The sequence below is a fragment of the Cheilinus undulatus genome, unplaced genomic scaffold (assembly GCF_018320785.1).
Source record: "Cheilinus undulatus unplaced genomic scaffold, ASM1832078v1 Contig13, whole genome shotgun sequence".
In the NCBI taxonomy this organism is placed as follows: domain Eukaryota; kingdom Metazoa; phylum Chordata; class Actinopteri; order Labriformes; family Labridae; genus Cheilinus; species Cheilinus undulatus.
The window spans coordinates 30,562-50,747 of NW_024571680.1; the positions used below are offsets into that span (position 1 = coordinate 30,562).

At 40.7% G+C, this 20,186-nt stretch overlaps 1 protein-coding gene across 1 annotated transcript; it reads left to right on the forward strand.

Moving 5' to 3' along the window:
* Positions 1–6,476: 6,476 nt before the first annotated feature.
* On the forward strand, positions 6,477–19,257 carry rab33ba (RAB33B, member RAS oncogene family a). Its single transcript, XM_041782439.1, has 2 exons — positions 6,477–6,991; positions 15,497–19,257. Exons 1-2 carry the CDS (start codon positions 6,764–6,766, stop codon positions 15,989–15,991), a joined length of 723 nt encoding a protein of 240 aa, XP_041638373.1. The 5' UTR covers positions 6,477–6,763; the 3' UTR covers positions 15,992–19,257.
* The last annotated feature ends 929 nt before the right edge of the window (positions 19,258–20,186 follow it).

Here is a 20,186-nt window from a genome sequence, read left to right on the forward strand (position 1 = left end):
ATCCATCCATCCCCTTATCCATCCATCCCTCCATCCATCCATCCATCCATCCCCTTATCCATCTATCCATCCATCCCCTTATCCATCTATCCATCCATCCATCCATCCATCCATCCATCCATCCCTCCATCCATCCCTCCATCCATCCATCCCCTTATCCATCCATCCATCCATCCCTCCATCCATCCATCCATCTATCCATCCCCTTATCCCTCCATCCATCCATCCATCCATCCCCTTATCCATCCATCCATCCATCCATCCATCCATCCCCTTATCCATCCATCCATCCATCCATCCATCCATCCATCCATCCCCTTATCCATCCATCCATCCATCCATCCCTCCATCCATCCATCCATCCATCCCCTTATCCATCCATCCATCCATCCATCCATCCATCCATCCATCCCCTTATCCATCCATCCATCCCTCCATCCATCCATCCATCCATCCATCCATCCATCCCCTTATCCATCTATCCATCCATCCATCCATCCATCCATCCCTCCATCCATCCCTCCCTCCCTCCCTCCATCCATCCATCATTTACAACACTTTTCCTTTTCAGGCTTGGGGACTGGACTCCATCCAGCTGTCTATGGGTGAGAGGCTCACACTCTCACTCATGGGCAGTCTAGAGTATCCAGTGTACCCAAAGAGCATACGTGGAGTGATGGAGGAAACCTGGAGAGAAGATGTGAACTCCACAGAGAAAGGCTCTGCTCTCTCCTGCTAGATAAGAAAGAAGAAGAAGTCTGGCATCATACAGACTGGTTTAAAGACACTGAGTACCAATAACCACACGTTTACTTACACTTACATCACTGTTTACATAAATCTACATCTGTGTCTACATCTGCGTCTACATATATCTACATCTGTGTCTACATCTGAGTCTACATCCGTCTACACCTCTGTCTACATCTGTCTACATCTCTGTCTACATCTTTGTCTTTGTCTACATCTATGACTACATCTTTGTCTACATCTCTGTCTACATCTCAGTCTACATCTCTGTCAACATCTTATGTCTACATCTCCGTCTACATCTGTCTACATCTGTCTACATCTCTGTCTACACCTCCGTCTACATCTGTCTAAATCTCTGTCTACATCTCTCTTCATCTCAGTCTACATCTCTGTCTACTTCTCTGTCTACTTCTCTGTCAACATCTTTGTCTACATCTAATGTCTCCATCTGTGTCTACATCTCAGTCAACATCTTTGTCTACATCTCTGTCTACATCTCTTTCTACATCTGTCTACATCTGTGTCTACATCTCTGTCTACATCTAATGTCTACATCTCTGTCTACATCTCAGTCTACATGTTTGTCTACATCTTATGTCTACATCTAATGTCTACATCTTTGTCTACACCTGTGTGTACATCTTATGTCTACATCTCTGTCTACATCTCTGTCTACGTCTAATGTCTACATCTGTGTCTACATCTGTCTACATCTAATGTCTACATCTCTGTCTACATCTCAGTCTACATGTTTGTCTACATCTTATGTCTACATCTAATGTCTACATCTAATGTCTACATCTTTGTCTACACCTGTGTGTACATCTTATGTCTACATCTCTGTCTACATCTCTGTCTACGTCTAATGCTTACATCGGTGTCTACATCTCTGTCTGCATCTAATGTCTACATCTCTGTCTTTATCTCCGTCTACATCTTATGTCTACATCTCTGTCTGGGGCGTATTAGTGACCATGCCATGGACACTAATACACCCCAGACCATCACAGATGTGTAGGTGCATGAAAAAGCATGAAAAACTTTACGTCTTTTTGCCTCCCTGTCCTAACTTTTTGAAACACATAGACATATATCAGATTAATATCTGATATATAATATCTGATTATCAGATTTAGAAAATGTGTATTTTTGTGTTCTATAGGTATGTATGATATGTATTCTGTTATTATTATATTAATACACACTGTCCCAACATTTTTGGAATATTAGGTCATTATACTTGATTGTAATGATCTACTAAACTCTCTTTTCATCTCCATGATGGCTCATTCCTTCGTTGGCCTTCAGGATTATTCATTAACAAACTTCTGTTTTCACACGGCACTCTGCTGCCCTTCAATCCTGAGTCACATGACGCTCCATTAAAGGCCATTTCCTGTCACTGCAGGCTTTGATCATTTAGAACCACTTGTGTAGAAATCTGTTGGTCCTCAGGGGCCCAGACTAGCCTGGGGCCCCGCTGTCTGTGTTAAACAGTAGAACTTCTGAATATGAGGGACTGGAAGCCTTAGACAGGGTGGACTCTGACTGAGGGATGGACTGCAGGAGTTCTAGTGGATCAAATCGGTTTAAAATCAGTTTTACTGATCTGATTTAATCTGTTTTTATTGATCTGATTTAATCTGGTTCTCTACTCTCAGTGGTACTAGAGATAAAATTCAGTGGATTCCTTGAAGCTCTACACCAATAACCTAAGCTAGAATAACCTAAAATCACTAGTATATAGCTCCTTTTTTAAAATCCCCTACTATCTTAATTCTACTGTGAAATATTTGTTAGTATTACTCTGATTAACTGTACAGCAGGGGCAGAGCTAGGTGTTGCCATCATTAGGGGCTGAGCCCAAGACCAGCGGGGGTCTGGGGCGTTCTACCTGTGGGATGTTGTCCTGCTTTACAGATGCCATTTTCATTGATTTTAAACCATTTTTACTCATGAAATGCATATATTTTCTCTAGAAGAATTTAATATGCTGTCATACAACAATCAATAAGATTTATCAAGTTGAGTATGCACCTTATCTCATTACCTAATAAGGCATGTTTGAAGATTTCCAGAAGCAAACAACAAAAGAGAAGTTTCATCTACAGGAACTGTCTGATCTATTCTTTTCTGACTCTGCTCTCTCCTTTAATCTGAAACTCTCTCTCTCTCTCTCTCTCCTCCTGTAATCTGAAACTCTCTCTCTCTCTCTCCTCCTGTAATCTGAAACTCTCTCTCTCTCTCCTCCTGTAATCTGAAACTCTCTCTCTCACCTCCTGTAATCTTAATCTCACTCTCTCTCTCCTGTAATCTGAAACTCTCTCTCTCTCCTCCTGTAATCTGAAACTCTCTCTCTCTCTCCTGTAATCTGAAACTCTCTCTCTCTCTCCTCCTGTAATCTGAAACTCTCTCTCTCTCTCTCCTCCTGTAATCTTAATCTCACTCTCTCTCTCCTCCTGTAATCTGAAACTCTCTCTCTCTCACCTCCTGTAATCTGAAACTCTCTCTCTCTCTCTCCTCTTGTAATGTGAAACTCTCTCTCTGTCTCTCTCCTCCTGTAATCTTAATCTCGCTTTCTCTCTCCTCCTATAATTTGAAACTCTCTCTCTCTCTCTCCTCCTGTAATCTGAAACTCTCTCTCTCTCCTCCTGTAATCTGAAACTCTCTCTCTCTCTCCTCCTGTAATCTTAATCTCTCTGTCTCTCACCTCCTGTAATCTGAAACTCTTTCTCTCTCTCCTCCTGTAATCTGAAACTCTCTCTCTCTCCTCCTGTAATCTGAAACTCTTTCTCTCTCTCCTCCTGTAATCTGAAACTCTCTCTCTCTCCTCCTGTAATCTGAAACTCTCTCTCTCTCCTCCTGTAATCTGAAACTCTCTCTCTCTCCTCCTACAATCTTAATCTCGCTCTCTCTCTCCTCCTGTAATCTGAAACTCTCTCTCTCTCTCCTCCTGTAATCTGAAACTCTCTCTCTCCTCCTGTAATCTTAATCTCGCTCTCTCTCTCCTCCTGTAATCTGAAACTCTCTCTCTCTCCTCCTGTAATCTGAAACTCTCTCTCTCTCTCCTCCTGTAATCTTAATCGAACTCTCTCTCTCCTCCTGTAATCTGAAACTCTCTCTCTCTCACCTCCTGTAATCTGAAACTCTCTCTCTCTCTCTCTCCTCTTGTAATCTGAAACTCTCTCTCTCTCTCTCCTTTGTAATCTGAAACTCTCTCTCTGTCTCTCTCCTTCTGTAATCTTAATCTTGCTTTCTCTCTCCTCCTATAATTTGAAACTCTCTCTCTCTCTCTCCTCCTGTAATCTGAAACTCTCTCTCTCTCTCCTGTAATCTGAAACTCTCTCTCTCTCTCCTCCTGTAATCTGAAACTCTCTCTCTCTCCTCCTGTAATCTGAAACTCTCTCTCTCTCTCCTCCTGTAATCTTAATCGAACTCTCTCTCTCCTCCTGTAATCTGAAACTCTCTCTCTCTCCTCCTGTAATCTGAAACTCTCTCTCTCTCCTCCTGTAATCTGAAACTCTCTCTCTCTCTCTCCTCCTGTTATCTGAAACTCTCTCTCTCACCTCCTGTAATCTTAATCTCACTCTCTCTCTCCTGTAATCTGAAACTCTCTCTCTCCTCCTGTAATCTGAAACTCTCTCTCTCTCCTGTAATCTGAAACTCTCTCTCTCTCTCCTCCTGTAATCTGAAACTCTCTCTCTCTCCTCCTGTAATCTGAAACTCTCTCTCTCTCTCCTCCTGTAATCTTAATCGAACTCTCTCTCTCCTCCTGTAATCTGAAACTCTCTCTCTCTCACCTCCTGTAATCTGAAACTCTCTCTCTCTCTCTCTCCTCTTGTAATCTGAAACTCTCTCTCTCTCTCTCCTTTGTAATCTGAAACTCTCTCTCTGTCTCTCTCCTTCTGTAATCTTAATCTTGCTTTCTCTCTCCTCCTATAATTTGAAACTCTCTCTCTCTCTCTCCTCCTGTAATCTGAAACTCTCTCTCTCTCTCTCCTCCTGTAATCTGAAACTCTCTCTCTCTCCTCCTGTAATCTGAAACTCTCTCTCTCTCTTCTCCTCTAATCTGAAACTCTCTCTCTCCTCCTGTAATCTGAAACTCTCTCTCTGTCTCTCTCCTCCTGTAATCTGAAACTCTCTCTCTCTCTTCTCCTGTAATCTGAAACTCTCTCTCTCTCTTCTCCTGTAATCTGAAACTCTCTCTCTTTCTCCTCTTGTAATCTGAAACTCTCTCTCTCTTCTCCTGTAATCTTAATCCCGCTCTCTCTCTTCTCCTGTAATCTGAAACTCTCTCTCCTCCTGTAATCTGAAACTCTCTCTCTCTCCTCCTTTAATCTGAAACTCTCTCTCTCTCTCTCTCTCCTCTTGTAATCTTAATCTCGCTCTCTCTCTCCTCCTGTAATCTTAATCTCGCTCTCTCTCTTCTCCTGTAATCTGAAACTCTCTCTCTTTCTCTCCTCCTGTAATCTGAAACTCTCTCTCTCTCCTCCTGTAATCTTAATCTCGCTCTCTCTCTTCTCCTGTAATCTGAAACTCTCTCTCTCTCTCTTCTCCTGTAATCTGAAACTCTCTCTCTCCTCCTGTAATCTGAAACTCTCTCTCTCTCCTCCTGTAATCTTAATCTCGCTCTCTCTCTTCTCCTGTAATCTGGAATTCTCTCTCTTTCTCTCCTCCTGTAATCTGAAACTCTCTCTCTCCTCCTGTAATCTGAAACTCTCTCTCTCTCTCCTTCTGTAATCTGAAACTCTCTCTCTCTCCTCTTGAAATCTTAATCTCGCTCTTTCTCTCCTCCTGTAATCTTAATCTCGCTCTCTCTCTTCTCCTGTAATCTGAAACTCTCTCTCTCCTCCTGTAATCTGAAACTCTCTCTCTCTTCTCCTGTAATCTTAATCCCGCTCTCTCTCTCCTCCTGTAATCTGAAACTCTCTCTCCTCCTGTAATCTGAAACTCTCTCTCTCTCCTCCTTTAATCTGAAACTCTCTCTCTCTCTCCTCCTGTAATCTTAATCTCGCTCTCTCTCTCCTCCTGTAATCTGAAACTCTCTCTCTCTCTCCTCCTGTAATCTGAAACTCTCTCTCTCCTCCTGTAATCTTAATCTCACTCTCTCTCTTCTCCTGTAATCTGAAACTCTCTCTCTCTCTCCTCCTGTAATCTGAAACTCTCTCTCTCTCCTCCTGTAATCTTAATCTCGCTCTCTCTCTTCTCCTGTAATCTGAAACTCTCTCTCTTTCTCTCTTCTCCTGTAATCTGGAACTCTCTCTCCTCCTGTAATCTGAATCTCTCTGTCCTCCTGTAATCTGAAACTCTCTCTCTCTCCTCCTGTAATCTGAAACTCTCTCTCTCTCTCTCTCCTCTTGTAATCTTAATCTCGCTCTCTCTCTCCTCCTGTAATCTTAATCTCGCTCTCTCTCTTCTCCTGTAATCTGAAACTCTCTCTCCTCCTGTAATCTGAAACTCTCTCTCTCTCCCTCTTCTCCTGTAATCTGAAACTCTCTCTCTCTCTCCTCTTGTAATCTTAATCTCGCTCTCTCTCTCCTCCTGTAATCTTAATGTCGCTCTCTCTCTCCTCCTGTAATCTTAATCTCGCTCTCTCTTGTCATGAGGAGCAGCGGTTACACCTCTCCAAGATGGCGACTGCGTACACACGGCCCTAAAACCCGGAAGCGTCAGCAGCGAACTCTCAATATTATCTCGCGAGATCAGACTTCTGACATCGACACGGTACGTGGCTTCACGGCTGAGGAGTGTTTTTACCTTTTAACCGGGATGTTTCCGTGAAAATCCTGCACTAACAGCTGAATGTTGTGTTTCCGGTTCTGTCTTCCTCGGTGCTTTGATGAAGAGCAGCGGCTGCTGTCCGGAAGTCTCTGTCTGCTGTCCGGAAGTCTTTATCGGTGTTTACAGCAGCGGGACTGACGTTAGCTTCAGGCTAACAGAGCAGGATCCTCAGCCTCCCCCTTAGATCCCCCAGGAGTCCCCACCGTAGACCTGATCCGGATCCTTTGACATGGCCCAGATCGGCTCGTCAGTTGAATTTCCGGGCTCTCTGCCAAGCTCGACCCTCCCTCCTCCGAGGACCCGAATCTTCAAAATCATCGTGATCGGGGACTCGGGGGTTGGCAAGACCTGCCTCACATACCGGTTCTGCGCCGGTAAGTTCCCCGAGAAGACCGAGGCCACGATCGGGGTGGACTTCCGGGAGAGGCTGGTGGAGATCGACGGGGAGAAGATCAAGGTGGGAACCGGAGTCACGTGACAGATGTATAAGCTATTTACCTAGGGGTGGCGAACATCAGATAGGGGTGGGTCAAAGGTCATAGGGCTCTGAGTGACGTGTCAGACGTTTATGTATGATCTAATCATCATGTCTGTATTTACACGCTGAATAGGGAACATGTGATGATGTCATGCTTTCTTCTGTGACGAATGAATGAATGAATGATTTAATGAATGAATGAATGATTGAATGATTGAATGAATGAATGATTGAATGAATGATTGAATGAATGAATGAATGAATGATTGAATGAATGATTGAATGAATGAATGAATGATTGAATGAATGATTGAATGATTGAATGAATGATTTAATGATTGAATGAATGAATGATTGAATGAATGAATGAATGATTGAATGATTGAATGAATGATTTAATGAATGAATGAATGATTGAATGATTGAATGAATGAATGATTGAATGAATGATTGAATGAATGAATGATTGAATGAATGATTGAATGATTGAATGAATGAATGATTGAATGAATGATTGAATGAATGAATGATTGAATGAATGATTTAATGAATGAATGAATGAATTAATGATTTAATGAATGAATGAATGATTTAATGAATGATTGAATGATTGAATGAATGAATGATTGAATGATTGAATGAATGATTTAATGAATGAATGAATGATTGAATGAATGAATGAATGAATGATTGAATGATTGAATGAATGATTTAATGAATGAATGAATGATTGAATGAATGATTGAATGATTGAATGAATGATTTAATGAATGAATGAATGATTGAATGAATGATTGAATGATTGAATGAATGATTTAATGATTGAATGAATGAATGATTGAATGAATGAATGAATGATTGAATGAATGATTTAATGAATGAATGAATGATTGAATGATTGAATGAATGAATGATTGAATGAATGATTGAATGAATGAATGATTGAATGATTGAATGAATGAATGATTGAATGAATGATTTAATGAATGAATGAATGAATTAATGATTTAATGAATGAATGAATGATTTAATGAATGAATGATTGAATGAATGATTGAATGAATGAATGAATGAATGATTGAATGAATGAATGATTGAATGAATGAATGATTGAATGATTTAATGAATGAATGAATGAATGAATGATTGAATGAATGAATGAATGATTGAATGAATGAATGAATGATTGAATGAATGAATGATTGAATGAATGAATGAATGATTGAATGAATGATTAAATGAATGAATGAATGAATGAATGATTGAATGAATGAATGAATGATTGAATGAATGAATGAATGATTTAATGAATGAATGATTGAATGAATGATTGAATGAATGAATGATTGAATGAATGATTGAATGATTGAATGAATGAATTAATGATTTAATGAATGAATGAATGATTTAATGAATGAATGATTGAATGAATGATTGAATGAATGAATGAATGATTGAATGATTGAATGAATGATTGAATGAATGAATGAATGATTTAATGAATAAATGAATGATTGAATGAATGAATGATTGAATGAATGAATGAATGAATGAATGATTGAATGAATGAATGATTGAATGAATGATTGAATGATTGAATGAATGATTGAATGAATGATTTAATGAATAAATGAATGATTGAATGAATGAATGATTGAATGAATGAATGATTGAATGAATGATTGAATGAATGAATGAATGAATGATTTAATGAATAAATGAATGATTGAATGAATGAATGAATGAATGATTGAATGATTGAATGAATGATTGAATGAATGAATGAATGATTGAATGAATGATTGAATGAATGATTGAATGAATGAATGAGTGATTGAATGATTGAATGAATGATTGAATGAATGAATGAATGATTGAATGAATGATTGAATGAATGAATGAATGATTGAATGAATGATTTAATGAATGAATGAATGATTGAATGATTTAATGAATGAATGAATGAATGAATGATTGAATGAATGAATGATTGAATGAATGAATGAATGATTGAATGATTGAATGAATGATTGAATGAATGAATGAATGATTGAGTGATTGAATGAATGATTGAATGAATGAATGAATGATTGAATGATTGAATGAATGATTTAATGAATGAATGAATGATTGAATGAATGAATGATTGAATGAATGAATGATTGAATGAATGAATGATTGAATGAATGATTGAATGAATTCATGAATGATTTAATGAATAAATGAATGATTGAATGAATGAATGATTGAATGAATGAATGAATGAATGAATGATTGAATGAATGAATGAATGATTTAATGAATGAATGATTGAATGAATGATTGAATGATTGAATGAATGATTGAATGAATGAATGAATGAATGATTTAATGAATAAATGAATGATTGAATGAATGATTGAATGAATGAATGAATGATTGAATGATTTAATGAATGATTTAATGAATGAATGAATGATTGAATGAATGATTGAATGAATGAATGATTGAATGAATGATTGAATGAATGATTGAATGAATGAATGAATGATTGAATGATTGAATGAATGATTTAATGAATGAATGGATGATTGAATGATTGAATGATTGAATGAATGATTTAATGAATGAATGAATGATTGAATGATTGAATGAATGAATGATTGAATGAATGATTGAATGAATGAATGATTGAATGATTGAATGAATGAATGATTGAATGAATGATTTAATGAATGAATGAATGAATTAATGATTTAATGAATGAATGAATGATTTAATGAATGAATGATTGAATGAATGATTGAATGAATGAATGAATGAATGATTGAATGAATGAATGATTGAATGAATGAATGATTGAATGATTGAATGAATGATTTAATGAATGAATGAATGAATGAATGATTGATTGAATGAATGAATGATTGAATGAATGAATGAATGATTGAATGAATGAATGATTGAATGAATGAATGAATGATTGAATGATTGAATGAATGATTTAATGAATGAATGAATGAATGAATGATTGAATGAATGAATGAATGATTGAATGAATGAATGAATGATTTAATGAATGAATGATTGAATGAATGATTGAATGATTGAATGAATGATTGAATGAATGAATGATTGAATGAATGATTGAATTAATGAATTAATGATTTAATGAATGAATGAATGATTTAATGAATGAATGATTGAATGAATGATTGAATGAATGAATGAATGATTGAATGATTGAATGATTGAATGAATGATTGAATGAATGATTTAATGAATAAATGAATGATTGAATGAATGAATGATTGAATGAATGAATGAATGAATGAATGATTGAATGAATGAATGATTGAATGAATGATTGAATGATTGAATGAATGATTGAATGATTGAATGAATGAATGATTGAATGAATGATTGAATGAATGAATGAATGAATGATTTAATGAATGAATTAATGATTTAATGAATGAATGAATGAATGAATGATTTAATGAATGAATTAATGATTTAATGAATGAATGAATGAATGAATGAATGATTTAATGAATGAATGAATGAATGAATGATTTAATGAATGAATTAATGATTTAATGAATGAATGAATGAATGATTTAATGAATGAATGAATGGGTGTCAGAGTGGAACTTTTCTAAAGTTTCTCTGAGTCCAGTAAAAGTCTGACCGTGTTAATAATGACGGTTTTCTACAGGAGGATCAGAGAGGCTCCGCCCCCTGATGTCTAAAAACAGCGACACTGCCCTTTAGTAGGTCATTTCCACCGAGCGGTCCGGCTCAGTTCGGTGCGGTACGCCACGTACCGTCCCACTTTTCAGCACCCTTCTGTAGGGGTGCCAGTCTTACCTCCCCGTACCAAAAAGGTGGAGCTACACACAACAATAGGGGCTGCACTGACGTCACATCAGCGCGCGACTCAGCTGCTCACCTCCGGGCTTCAAACAAGGAAGTCTGCTGGGAGGAGCGGGTGAAAATGGGAAAAATGGACTAATATCTACTTACATCAGAAATATTTGGACTTGATGGAGATCCAGACTGTTTCCTAGTCTGTGAATGTTGGTATCTGACCACAAATCCAGTTCCCTGACGTTAATCTGGATGATTTTAAAAACACAAAGCAGAGCCCAAAAGCTCCCATCAGCCTGATCCATCAGTGATGGATGAGAAACTAAATTAATGCTGAAGTTTAGTGAATACGAAGCCTTAGAACAGTTCATTCTCCTCTCTAACTAGTTATTAATCTACGTCTTACGTTAGGTAACCTGTGAAAACATCGCTCTGTGGTTGTTGGACGTGTTTGTAAAACTTCAGGCTGCAGACTATTTTAAAACCAGATCAGCACACCCCGGATTTCTGACTTAATCTAGCTTGATTTTAACACCAGCTGAACTTTAACTTTATTTTTAATGCAGTGAGTTCTCACAGTACAGCTCTAAACTTTCATGTTTTGTGGTATAAACTGTTCTAGACTAGATATATTCACATATTAACGCAGCGTTACGACTCAAACCGTCTCTGTTCACGTATTCATCAGCTGAGGATCTGGACTGACAGCTGTTATCATTAAGATGTAGTTATTTTTTTTAAAGCACTTTCAGCTGAAATAAAGCTGTTTACTGCTTATTCCTACTGATTTCTGTCACTCATCCTTTCTTTAACTCTGCTGCTGGAACAGCTGACTCACGCTGTGACTTCACATTCATCACCTTTACAGCCCCGCCCACCAAGCGAGAGCACTGGTGTCTGTGGAAACGCTAACTATTTTGGGTTTAACGTACCAAACCATACCAAACCATACCAAACCATACCAAACCAAACTGAATCAAACCGGACCCCCTGATGGAAACACGGCTTTGGACATCTTTGTTATTAAAGACCGGATTAGGTACCACATGAGAGACCCCTTAAGGGGACAAAATTCTACAAAGGGCCCTGAGAATTACCCCTGGGGACCAACCATGGGGCCTCCAGGGGCCCTCTAATGAAGACCAGCTGCCTCGGTGCCTCTGTGTGGGACAGGGGAATGTTACACCAGTGTTCTGCGGTTTGATTCAAAGATAAAAACTAAACCGGTTTTCATTGTCCCTCTATTTTTGGAAAAATGTCCGGAACCATTTTTATGTTTCCTTGATTTGATTGGAGCTCCTGGGCTAGGGGGTGGGGTTAGGGTAGGGTTAGGGTTTTTACTGTTTTAAACTGTAATCAGGAATCTGCTGGTCTCTGGATTTTAGGTCTGGGTTAGGGTTAGTAGGCTGTAGTCTCCTCTGACAGTCTGAGCATAACCACTAACTGGTTCTGGTCTTTAAACAGGACTTTATTAAGTCTCTGCCCCCCCCAGAGAACTCACTGGGACCCTTGAGAGCGGGAGCCTTGTAAATGTAAGTTCTAGCTACATTGAACGGTACAGGTTAACCACGGTGGGCCGTCAGCAGACCTGTTTGGGGTTGGTGAGTTTACCTTTGACCTTTACACTGTGGAGGTGAGACGAGGTGAGAGGTCTCAGTTTTTAACCTCTGGAGAGCCTCGTGCCATCACCAACAGAGAACACCACTATTATTGATTGACTGATTGACTGATTGATTGATTGATTGATTGATTGGTTGATGGGGTTATTTGACGGGGCCATGCGAAACTAAACTGTCAGGCCAGAGTTAGCTATAAGCTCATTTTCATCTGTGGCCCCTGAGCAGGAGGATGTAAAAGAAAACAAACACAACAGTCCAGCTCTAAAACATTAAAACGACTTTGTCTCTGAGACGGATTAATCAGTGATCACATGACTGTTTTCCTTCAGTTTACTGGCCTTTACAGTCTCTGATGTGGAGACCAACTGGGTTCCACTTTTCTGCTGCTCTGACTGAAAACGCAGACCAAGCTCAGTGTTCCTGAGTTTAGCTGGAGTCTCCTCAGGCTGGTGCCCCGGTCTCTCTAAGACTGCCCCTGCAGAGTAACACGCATCGTTTCAGTGGTGGGCCGGATCATGAGTTAGTTTAATCATCAGACACACATCTGCATAACAGAGGAGAGTGTCAAAGGTCATTCAGTTCTGTTTCTTAATGAGGTTACAGTGGTGGTAGTTCCTTGGTGATTGTAGAGGGTGTCTGATGGTTTTAGAGTGGTTGCTCCAGCTCCTGAGACCAGCTCCTGAGTCCAGCTCCTGAGTCCAGCTCCTGAGTCCAGCTCCTGAGACCAGCTCCTGAGACCAGCTCCTGAGTCCAGCTCCTGAGACCAGCTCCTGAGACCAGCTCCTGAGTCCAGCTCCTGAGACCAGCTCCTGAGTCCAGCTCCTGAGTCCAGCTCCTGAGACCAGCTCCTGAGACCAGCTCCTGAGTCCAGCTCCTGAGACCAGCTCCTGAGTCCAGCTCCTGAGTCCAGCTCCTGAGACCAGCTCCTGAGACCAGCTCCTGAGTCCAGCTCCTGAGACCAGCTCCTGAGACCAGCTCCTGAGTCCTGACACAGTAGGATAAATGAGAATAAATCATTGAGTGCATGAAGAGTGAGCAGCGGCTGACGTGTGTGAAGTTCATGAGGTTGGCTCTGACATTCCTGCAGACGTTTTTTTTTTTTTCCTTAATCTTCGATTGGAGTCGATGCTTACGCCCAGACGTGTTCAACAGTCTGTATTACCGCTCCGTTTACAGTCGTATCAGGCTGAGATGTGTTATTTCTCCTGACAGAAAAATACATTCCTACAGTTTTGCCCACATGAAGCGTCAGACAGCTGTGAGTTAGCCAATCAGAGACTTAGTTTAATGCTGCAGAGTTTGGATGCAGCTTGTTCTCTTGTTTTTGCACGGCTGTAGATACCCGTGCCATCTGGATCCGTACGTCTGGACGGATCAGGGCAGATCATTAATCTACAAACTAAATAAGGATTGATCCTTCTCCAACATTACAGCCAATTAAAGATGAGCACCTGTCATTAATTCTACGCTGTTTTCTCGAGCATCAGTATGACTCCATCCCTGTCAGTGCTTTATCAACTTTATGATTTACAGGATCAGAAGTTTTTTTGAAATCAAGGAGAACAGCAGCAACAACAGCTCCTCTGTAAAGACTGGATCTGATTTGGTCTCCAAAATAGCAGACTGCTGTCTCGGTACGGGATGGAATGGAAAATGACTGTTGTTTAAATATCAGCTGATCACTGACGACCCTCTCTGTGACTGTGGAGATTACCAGGAGAATACTGATGGGCCTGTAGTTTTCTGCTGTAAAGATGGGAGCTACAGCTGCTGATTTCACTGGGAAAATTACATTGTTTATTGGCAAATTTACAGGATGACTAATAGGAATTTTTGTACTTCTTCATAAATGCAGGATCACGATCAAAATCATCTTTAGCCTTGGAGGTTTTAAACTGGTTCAAGACTTTAATTCTAGAGGATTCTGACGCCTCAGAAATATTAAAAACAGGGAAATCATCATCTGTGACTGCATCTATGAAATAATTATTTAACAGCATATCTGATTTTTGTCTTGAGTTAAAATTCCTTGAACTTCCGACTCAAATCCCTCAGCTCCTTAGCAGGTTTCTTTCTTTAAAACTTTGTTGATATTTTCCCAGGTTTGCCTACTATTTCCTTTAGCTTCATTTATCATATCTGTAGAAAAATTAGCTTTTTCCTTCCTCAGTCCATTGACAACTTTATTATGAAGATGCTGAAAGGTCCTTCTGTCGTGGGCTAGTCCTGATTTAAGTGCAATTTTTAAGGAATGATCCTTTTGTTTCATTAAAGTCCACAGATGTTCAGTTATCCAAGGCAAGGTTTCCAGAGGACATTTTATGTCTTTAGTAAATTCATCTTTAACTTTGTTGATTGTGGACATAAAACATTTTGAAGCAGACTGGATCATGTGAGGACAGGATATCAGTCCAGGTTAGTTCTTCAGACTTTCTCTTGAATTCCCTGACGAGTCTCTGAGGAATAATGTGGATCATATTTTTTCATGAACCTGTGCTCTGTTAGTTTCCTTGCTGTCACTAAACTGAATGGTTTAGTTTTTCTTTCTGGTTTGTTGCTGAATATTAAATCTGTCTGGGTTTTGGAGGACTGAGTAGTCCTAGCAGGGCTTGGATAAGTTGTTGGAGGTTGAACTGATTTGTTATATCTTTAATCTTTTTCCTATTTGAGTTGTCTGCCTAACTGATGTTAAAACCCCCAAGCAGGATGAACTCCTTATTTTGACCAAGCTCTTTTCAGATGTTTTTAATGTTTTATAAAACGTTATCTGATGAAGGAGGCCTGTAAGGACATAGACGGAGACTAAATACATTTAACAGCAGTGCTTCATTTCCATAGAGCGGTCAAATTCAGTTTCTTTACAGTTAATAGTTAACACAGCCTTTCACGTACACAATCAGACCTCCACCCCACTGCCTTTTAAAGATTAAAAGCACCTCAAAGGACCCAGAGGGGTCCCGGGGTCTCGTAGGGTCGATCATGTCCACTGATCCATCTCCTCTCCGTCCCCTCACAGATCCAGCTGTGGGACACTGCAGGACAGGAGCGTTTCAGGAAGTCCATGGTGCAGCACTACTACCGTAACGTCCACGCTGTGGTCTTCGTCTACGACCTCACCAACGCCGCCAGTTTCCGCAGCCTCCCGGCCTGGATCGAGGAGTGTAAGCAGCACGCTCTGGGCACCGAGGTACCCCGGATCCTCGTCGGAAACAAGTGTGACCTCCAGGACTCCATCCAGGTGGGCACGGACGTGGCCCAGCAGTTTGCCGACACTCACTCCATGCCTCTATTCGAGACGTCTGCTAAGAACCCCAACAGTCAGGGAGACGGCGGCGGAGCCAACAACGACCACGTTGAGGCGATTTTTATGACTGTGGCTCACAAGCTGAAGTCCCAGAAGCCTCTGGTACTGAGCCAGCCCCCCGGGGGGTCCGGGGTGACGGTTAACCTCAACAGAGGGAGGGATGAAGGGGGGGACGGGGCCAGAGGCTGGGGCTGCAGCAGCTGCTGATGGAACGGATGGAGACCAGACTGAGGGACCGATAGAGACGGGACGGTTGTAGAACATCTGCACTAAATAAACACGAACGTTTCCCTAACAAACAAGGTCACTGTTTCATTGGTTCTAACAGCAGGAGAATGTTAGGACACACCTCCCACCACTCTGTCAGCTAAAGTCTGGTAAATATCCTAAACACTACCGCCCTCTTTATGACTCTGGGATGGCGGCGCGTCGAATAATTTCACTGTCATAATCACAGATATTTACTCCTACCTGAGCAGCTCTGAGTCTGTGTGAGCCACAAACAGGAAGTAGGAAGAGGACGGCAGACTCTCTGATTGGTCTCTATGAACAGATTTAGGCGGGCCTGATGGCCGCTCATGGTGCATGCTGGTTGGGCGATCTGTGCCTCACTTTATAAACTGTCTGGGATGCTAAAAGAGGAACGGTGTTTAGGGAGTCAGAGGTCTGACGTGGATCATAGAAATCCTCTCAGATAAGGGGACTACATTCAGAGGCTTCAGGTCCTGGACCGTCAGGCTCACTATTGAAGCTGGTTTTACACAGAGGAGGGTTTCTACTGAGGTTTAGACTGAACTGGCCCTCATCACAGGAAACTTCCCTGGGGGGTCAGAGGTCAAAGGAGGCAGGAGTTGATTTAGGAGGCACATGTGGAGATGCTGGACCTTCTACTCTGAATGTTGGCTCTGCCAACATTCAGAGTATAAGGGAACAGACTGGAGAGACGCTTCATCACATCAGACATGAACAGGCCGCAGGATAAAACATCAGCCTCCTCCCACACTGAGCAGGTCCTCAGGATTTCCTCAAGCTTCCCTGAAGATTTCCTGAAGGTTTCCTGAAGCTTTCCTGAAGGTTTCCTGAAGCTTTCCTGAAGGTTTCCTCAAGCTTTCCTGAAGGTTTCCTCAAGCTTTCCTGAAGATTTCCTGAAGGTTTCCTCAAGCTTTCCTGAAGGTTTCCTCAAGCTTTCCTAAAGGTTTCCTGAAGGTTTCCTCAAGCTTTCCTCAAGCTTTCCTAAAGGTTTCCTGAAGGTTTCCTCAAGCTTTCCTCAAGCTTTCCTAAAGGTTTCCTGAAGGTTTCCTCAAGCTTTCCTGAAGGTTTCCTGAAGGTTTCCTCAAGCTTTCCTGAAGGTTTCCTCAAGCTTTCCTAAAGGTTTCCTGAAGGTTTCCTAAAGCTTTCCTGAAGGTTTCCTCAAGCTTTCCTGAAGGTTTCCTGAAGGTTTCCTAAAGCTTTCCTGAAGGTTTCCTCAAGCTTTCCTGAAGCTATCCTGAAGGTTTCCTCAAGCTTTCCTGAAGCTATCCTGAAGGTTTCCTGAAGGTTTCCTCAAGCTTTCCTGAAGCTTTCCTGAAGGTTTCCTCAAGCTTTCCTGAAGGTTTCCTGAAGGTTTCCTAAAGCTTTCCTAAAGCTTTCCTGAAGGTTTCCTCAAGCTTTCCTGAAGGTTTCCTGAAGGTTTCCTCAAGCTTTCCTAAAGCTTTCCTGAAGGTTTCCTCAAGCTTTCCTGAAGGTTTCCTCAAGCTTTCCTAAAGGTTTCCTGAAGGTTTCCTAAAGCTTTCCTGAAGGTTTCCTAAAGCTTTCCTGAAGGTTTCCTGAAGGTTTCCTCAAGCTTTCCTGAAGGTTTCCTCAAGCTTTCCTGAAGCTTTCCTGAAGGTTTCCTAAAGCTTTCCTAAAGCTTTCCTGAAGGTTTCCTCAAGCTTTCCTGGAGGTTTCCTGAAGGTTTCCTAAAGCTTTCCTAAAGCTTTCCTAAAGGTTTCCTGAAGGTTTCCTCAAGCTTTCCTGAAGGTTTCCTGAAGGTTTCCTAAAGCTTTCCTAAAGATTTCCTGAAGGTTTCCTCAAGCTTTCCTGAAGGTTTCCTGAAGGTTTCCTCAAGCTTTCCTAAAGCTTTCCTGAAGGTTTCCTCAAGCTTTCCTGAAGGTTTCCTCAAGCTTTCCTGAAGGTTTCCTAAAGCTTTCCTGAAGGTTTCCTCAAGCTTTCCTGAAGGTTTCCTGAAGGTTTCCTCAAGCTTTCCTGAAGTTTTCCTCAAGCTTTCCTGAAGGTTTCCTCAAGCTTTCCTGAAGGTTTTCTCAAGCTTTCCTGAAGGTTTCCTGAAGGTTTCCTCAAGCTTTCCTGAAGCTTTCCTGAAGGTTTCCTCAAGCTTTCCTGAAGGTTTCCTCAAGCTTTCCTGAAGCTTTCCTGAAGGTTTCCTCAAGCTTTCCTGAAGCTATCCTGAAGGTTTCCTCAAGCTTTCCTGAAGGTTTCCTCAAGCTTTCCTGAAGGTTTCCTCAAGCTTTCCTGAAGGTTTCCTCAAGCTTTCCTGAAGCTATCCTGAAGGTTTCCTGAAGGTTTCCTCAAGCTTTCCTGAAGGTTTCCTCAAGCTTTCCTGAAGCTATCCTGAAGGTTTCCTCAAGCTTTCCTCAAGCTTTCCTGAAGGTTTCCTCAAGCTTTCCTGAAGGTTTCCTCAAGCTTTCCTGAAGGTTTCCTCAAGCTTTCCTGAAGGTTTCCTCAAGCTTTCCTGAAGCTTTCCTGAAGGTTTCCTCAAGCTTTCCTGAAGGTTTCCTCAAGCTTTCCTGAAGCTTTCCTGAAGGTTTCCTGAAGGTTTCCTCAAGCTTTCCTGAAGGTGTCCTCAAGCTTTCCTGAAGGTTACCTCAAGCTTTCCTGAAGCTATCCTGAAGCTTTCCTGAAGGTTTCCTCAAGCTTTCCTGAAGGTTTCCTCAAGCTTTCCTGAAGGTTTCCTCAAGCTTTCCTGTAGCTATCCTGAAGGTTTCCTGAAGGTTTCCTCAAGCTTTCCTGAAGGTTCCCTCAAGCTTTCCCGAATATTTCCTGAAGGTTTCCTGACATGTTCCTGAAGCTTTCCTGCTGTGTTCACTCTGACATGTTCCTGTCAGGTAAAAAGTCCTGCTCCAGTCCGGACAGAGGAAAATTCCATTGGCGTTCACTCAGAAATGTTTTGTTTTGAACTGTTTATCATCCTGAAGCTGGAAAGACGAAGAACAGACGGATGGATATCAGGAAGGGAAAATACATTTTTTGATCACAACATTTTATACAGTTGTATTTGATTGTGTTCAGGCTGTTGAGCGATTTCCCTGGGGTCATTAGAGGTCATCTGATGATGGACCTTCTGGATAACAGAGACGGTTTTTAGATGATAAGGAAATGTCTGGGAGAGTTATGAAGTGTCCATGCTGTCTTTGGGAAAAATGGAGTAAAATCAAATGTTCAGTAATGATGTGTTTTTTCTTTTGTCCCATTTATGGTCCAAACTCTCACATTTTCATTAAATCCATTCAAGTGGTTGAAAGAACGTGGGTCACATTTTCTCTGAAGGGATGTGGTGGGTCTTTATACCTGGTCAGGTGAGAACCACTGCTCTTTAGGACCCTCCTGTGGGGTCAGCTTGGTGGTGCATCATGAACATGTGAATTAGACTACAAAGGATTAAAAGCCCCAGTTAGACAGGCTCTGAGAGGACAGGGGAGAGAGGACAGGTGTGACAGGACAGGCTCTGAGGACAGGTGTGTGTCAGCCTGCAGTAAAGAAGCTCAGACCGTCCTGATATGGATCTCTTTTCTTTGACTTCTTTATTAAATACAAAAAAATCTGGATTCATACACAAAAATCACATGGCTCAGTCTGAGCAGGTTTGGTTCAGTTGAAAGGAACACTCCTGTAAAAATACAGACAACATCACAACCCAGAGAGCTGGGCCTGTTTAGAGACTCAGATCTGACAGATCCTAGAGAGAAACACATATGAGAGTGGGTTTTTCAAATTCTGGGAAAACTTCTGGCATTAATCTCAGAATTCTGATTTTAATCTCACTTAAATCTCAGAATTCTGATGTTATTCTCACTTTAATCTCAGAATTCTGAATAATCTCACGTTGATCTCAGAATTCAGACTTTAATCTTAGATTCAGGCTTTAATCTCACTTTAATCTCAGGATTCAGATGTTAATCTCACTTTAATCACAGGATTCAGACTTTAATCTCACTTTAATCTCAGGATTCAGACATTAATCTCACTTTAATCTCAGATTCAGACTTTAATCTCACTTTAATCTCAGGATTTAGACTTTAATCTCACTTTAATTTCAAAATTCTGACTTAAATCTCAGAATTATGACTTTAATCTCACTTTAATCTCAGGATTCAGACTTTAATCTCACTTTAATCTCAGGATTCAGACTTTGATTTCAGGATTCAGA